The sequence below is a fragment of the Eriocheir sinensis genome, chromosome 64 (genome assembly GCF_024679095.1).
Source record: "Eriocheir sinensis breed Jianghai 21 chromosome 64, ASM2467909v1, whole genome shotgun sequence".
Classification (NCBI taxonomy): domain Eukaryota; kingdom Metazoa; phylum Arthropoda; class Malacostraca; order Decapoda; family Varunidae; genus Eriocheir; species Eriocheir sinensis.
Window position 1 is genome coordinate 3,497,332 of NC_066572.1, and position 5,000 is coordinate 3,502,331.

Sequence of the window (5,000 nt, forward strand, 5' to 3'; positions counted from 1 at the left end):
TCCCAGCGCTCACCCACAGACTCATCCTCCACACACCATCACCTGGCACTGACCAACTCCTCATCCGGGCAATCGGGGACCTGTACGCCGATTCTGACATCCGCACGTGACCTCGATCTCGACTTTCTTATCGACGACGAGATTGCCGACCAGCCCGGATTGACGTTCGGAGAGGAAGCATCTGGCGGGGGGCTGTCAACGTCCTTCTTTGGGGATGACGAGTTTGACGAGCTTGTCGCGGCCGTGTCGGGGGCGGCCGCAGGGGGTGTTGGGGGTGGTGGTGCGATGCCTTCACCCACGCACCTCCACAACCACCACCACCTCCACCAAGGCTTGCTTCCTCACCTCCAGCATCTTGGGTCCCCGGCGAATAGTGGAGGTGGCTGTTCCTCCACTGCGACCTCAACTGGTATGTGGTTGTTGTTGTTACTAGTACTACTACTACTACTACTACTACTACTACTACTACTACTACTACTACTGCTATTTTTATTCTTGTTTCTGTTTTTTTTTAATCTTTTCTCAATCTCACTTTTTCTTCTTCGTTTTATTTTTTGATTTATTTTTGTTTTTTGTTCGTTTTCTTCCTGTTTTTCGTCTTTTCTTCTTTTTCTTCTTTTTCTTGCGCTTCTTGTTTCTTTCTTTTTCTTCTTCTTCTTCTTCTTCTTCTTCTTTTTCTACTACTACTACTACTACTACTACTACTACTACTACTACTAAGCCCTTCATGACATAATTAGTCTCAATACTCATTAATATCTTTTGCTTAACGAAGAAAAGATTGAGAGAGAAAAAAATTACGTTGAAGGAAGAGAAATATTGAAACGTGAATTACATTTTTAATTTCCCTGAACCTGAAATTAATATATATATCATCTGTCTTCTCCTCCTCCTCCTCCTCCTCCTCCTCCTCCTCCTCCTCCTCCTCCTATAGGTGATGGATGTCGGCGGCCCAGAGCAGATAGTTTGGACACCAGTACCTCAAGTCTGGCGGGGGATGATCTTATGTTGGACTATGAAGCAAGGTGAGAGAGAGAGAGAGAGAGAGAGAGAGAGAGAGAGAGATTGTGTCTGTCCCTAATCTCTTTTATATAGTAATAGTTTTTGCTTTTCTGAATGGTTCAATAGCACACACACACACACACACACACACACACACACACACACACACACCTCAGAATAATAATAATAAGCATGTTTTTATATAATATACTGAGTCTGTTATTTAAATTCATTGTTACATTATTTATTTAGTTTTGCCGAGCTTGTGTGTGTTTGTGAGTTCGTTTGTTTGTGTGTGTGTGTGTTGTTTTTGGTCGCATTCAGAACTTTTTTAATTAGAAGTTTTATTTTGGTTCAGAGTTTAAACTTTTCATATTTTCCTTTTTTTTGACATTTTTTAAGACATTTTTTTAGACATTTAGACATTTTAAAGAATTTTTTAGACATTTTTGACAATTTTTTGAGACATTTTTTAACGTTTTTCAGACATTTTTAGACATTTTTTTAGACATTTATTTTTAGACATTTTTTAGACATTTCTTTTTAGACATTTTTTAGATATTTTTATTTTGACATTTTTTTAACATTTTTAAGACATTTTTATTAGACATTTTTTAAGACATTTTTCATAGTTAGTCCCAAAAATTTTCCTTCACTAATTAAACCGTAAATAAATCAAGTAACTCATATACTGTTTTATTTTTACTTTAATTCATTTATATTTTATTCTATCATTTAAGTTTCATTGTCTCATTACAGTTATTCCTAAAAACTTTTCTCCATTCAAAATTAAGTAAATACACAGTTAAGTTACTCTCTGAAAAACCTCCTTTAAATATCGTGAATATATTTAAAACCTTCATATCTATTTTCGTATTTATATGATTTTAATAAACTTTTGCATGTAATTTATTTATGTAATGAATTTATGTATGAAAGTGAACTCGTACATCAAGTTGTCTTCACTTATATTAATTATCCTATTATGCTTATTTCTGAAGATTCCATACATCATTTTTGCATTATCAAAGCTTAGTATAATTTTGTCTTGTTAAGTGTCTTTGTTTTGAAATAGCCACTTAAGCACATAGTATTTAATTTTGTTTTGTTAAGTGTCATTGTTTTGAAATAGCCACTTAAGCACATAGTATTTAGTTTTGTCTTTAATGTTATTGTTTTACGAGGTTGTCAGTGTTGTGTTCAATGAATGTTTGCATGAGCATGGATTAAACCCCCCCCAGACCTGTTCCCTCCTACCTTCTCCTGTCTCCTCTCTTTCTTCCTCTTCCTCCTCCTCCTATCTCCTCTCTTTCTTCCTCCTTCTCCTCCTCCTATCTCCTCTCTTTCTTCCTCCTCCTTCCTCCTCCTATCTCCTCTCTTTCTTCCTCCTCCTCCTCCTCCTTCCTCCTCTCTTTCTTCCTCCTTCTCCTTCCTCCTCCTATCTCCTCTCTTTCTTCCTCCTTCTCCTCCTCCTATCTCCTCTCTTTCTTCCTCCTTCTCCTCCTCCTATCTCCTCTCTTTCTTCCTCCTTCTCCTCCTCCTATCTCCTCTCTTTCTTCCTCCTTCTCCTTCTCCTATCTCCTCTCTTTCTTCCTCCTTCTCCTTCCTCCTCCTATCTCCTCTCTTTCTCCTCCTCTCCTCTCTTCCTCCTCCTCCTCCTCCTCCTCCTCCTTCTTTTCTCCTCTCTTTCTTCCTCCTCCTCCTCCTTCCTCCTCCTACTCCTTTCTCATCTTTTTCTTCCTCCTTCTCCTCCTCCTTCCTCCTCCTATCTCCTCTCTTTCTTCCTCTTCCTCCTCCTCCTTCCTCCTCCTATCTCCTCTCTTTCTTCCTCCTTCTCCTCCTCCTTCCTCCTCTTCCTACTCTTCCTCCTCTTCCTCATTTCCATTCTTCCTTAAGTCTTTTCATTTTATCTTCTATCTTCTCATTGTTTTCTCTCTCTCTTCCTTCCTCCTCCTCCTCCTCCTCCTCTTCCTCCTCTTCCTCCTTCCTCAGTTTCTCCTCACTGTTTCCTCTCTTCCTTCCTTCCTAATCCTCCTCCTCCTCTTCTTCCTCCTCTTCCTCCTTCCTCAGTTTCTCCTCGCTGTTTCCTCTCTTCCTTCCCTCCTCCTCCTCCTCCTCTTCTTCCTCCTCCTCCTTCTTCCTCAATTTCTTTCTTCCTTCTCCTTCTTCCACCATCCTCTCTATTTCTCACCTTCCTCCTATCTCCTCTCCTTCTTCCTCCTCCTCCTCTTCCTCCTCCTTCCTCCTCCTCTTCCTCCTCCTTCCTCCTCCTCCTTTCTTTCTTAACCCTTTTCAACATTCATTCTATCTTCTCATTCTTTCTTTTTCTTCTCTTCCTCCTCCTCCTCCTCCTCCTCCTCCTCCTCCTCCTCCTCCTCCTTCCTTATTCCTTCAATACTTAATCCTGTCTCTTCCTCCTCCTCCTCCTCCTCCTTTTCCTTCATTCTTTCTATTTCCTTTCCTTTCTCTCTCCTTTCCTTCCTCCTCCTCCTCCTCCTCCTCCTCCTCCTCCTCCTCCTCCTCCTCCTTTTTCTTGATTCTTTCTATTTCCTTTCCTTTCTCTCTCCTTTCCTTCCTCTTCCTCCTCCTCCTCCTCCTCCTCCTTCTTCATCTTCTACTTCGCTTCCTCACCTACTTCTTCCTATCTTCTCTCTTCCTTCCTCCTTCCTATTCTTACCCTTCTCTTCCTCTTCCTCCTCCTCCTCCTCCTTCTCCTCTTCCTTCTCATTCTTTCTACTTCTCTTCCTTCCTTCCTTTCTTCCTAAAATTCTTCTCCTCCTCCTCCTGTATCTTCTCTTTCCTCTCCTCTCTCCTTCCTTACCCTCTTCCTCCTCCTCCACCTCTTCCTCTTCTTTTTCCTCCTCTGCCCAATCCTTCTTATTTCTCTCCCTATCTCCTCCTCCTCCTCCTCCTCCACCTCCTCCTCCTCCACCTCCTCCACCTCCTACTCTTCCACCTCCTCAACCATGCATGTGTTATAGTACGCCTTGTGACTCCACCACCACCTCCACCTCCACCTCCACCGCCACCACCACCACCACCTCCACCGTGGGAGTGAGAGAGGGAGCCCGACCTAAGAGTACGCATCTACGCATTGCCTTGCCTGGACGGAGGTGAGAGAGAGAGAGAGAGAGAGAGAGAGAGAGAGAGAGAGAGGGGAAATAAAAAAAGAAAATGAAAGAAATGAAAAGAAAGAAATATATATATATATATATATATATATATATATATATATATATAGAGAGAGAGAGAGAGAGAGAGAGAGAGAGAGAGAGAGAGAGAGAGAGAGAGAGAGAGAGAATAAATGAAGAAAATAAAGAAAAAAAGAAAAAAGAAAAAATATAGATGAGAGAGAGAGAGAGAGAGAGAGAGAGAGAGAGAGAGAGAGAGAGAGAGAGAGAGAGAGAGAGAGAGAGAGAGAGAGAGAGAGAGAGAAATAATGAAGAAATGAATAAAAGAAAAAAAGACAAAGAAAGAAAAGAAAAGAAAGAGAAATAGAGAAAAAGAGAGAGAGAGAGAGAGAGAGAGAGAGAGAGAGAGAGAGAGAGAATCAAAACAACTGGACATCAAGAAACAAACTTAAATCCCCCACAAGCTTTTTTTCTTTTTTCTTTCATTTATTTTGTTTTTTTTTGTGTGTAGATATATTTGCATGTGTGTGTGTACGTTAGTTTGTGTGTGTGTGTGTGTGTGTGTGTGTGTGTGTGTGTGTGTGTGTGTTTATAAGCCTTTCCTCATCAGTTATTCATTTTTACTCATCATTCACTCATTGTTACTCATCATTTCCTCATCTTATTCATTTTTTTACTCATCGTTCACTCATTGTTACTCATCATTTCCTCATCTTATTCATTTTTTTACTCATCATTCATTCATTGTTACTCATCATTTCCTCATCTTATTCATTTTTTTTACTCATCATTCATTCATTGTTACTCATCATTTCCTCATCTTATTCATTCTTACTCATCATTCACTCATTTTTACTCAGCCTTTCC

At 40.4% G+C, this 5,000-nt stretch overlaps 1 protein-coding gene across 5 annotated transcripts in view; it reads left to right on the forward strand.

Moving 5' to 3' along the window:
- Positions 1-5,000, forward strand: part of LOC126987306 (mucin-5AC-like) — an 81,324-nt gene that overhangs the window by 47,287 nt on the left and 29,037 nt on the right. For 4 of the 5 annotated variants that reach the window (XM_050844228.1, XM_050844229.1, XM_050844225.1 and 1 more), the window contains 3 exons: positions 1-409; positions 935-1,025; positions 3,984-4,115. The exon at positions 1-409 is cut by the window's left edge and continues 2,203 nt beyond it. In XM_050844228.1, the coding sequence (XP_050700185.1) occupies positions 1-409; positions 935-1,025; positions 3,984-4,115 (632 nt within the window). The remainder of the gene's footprint in view (positions 410-934; positions 1,026-3,983; positions 4,116-5,000) is intronic. The other variant, XM_050844227.1, reaches the window with a different exon arrangement.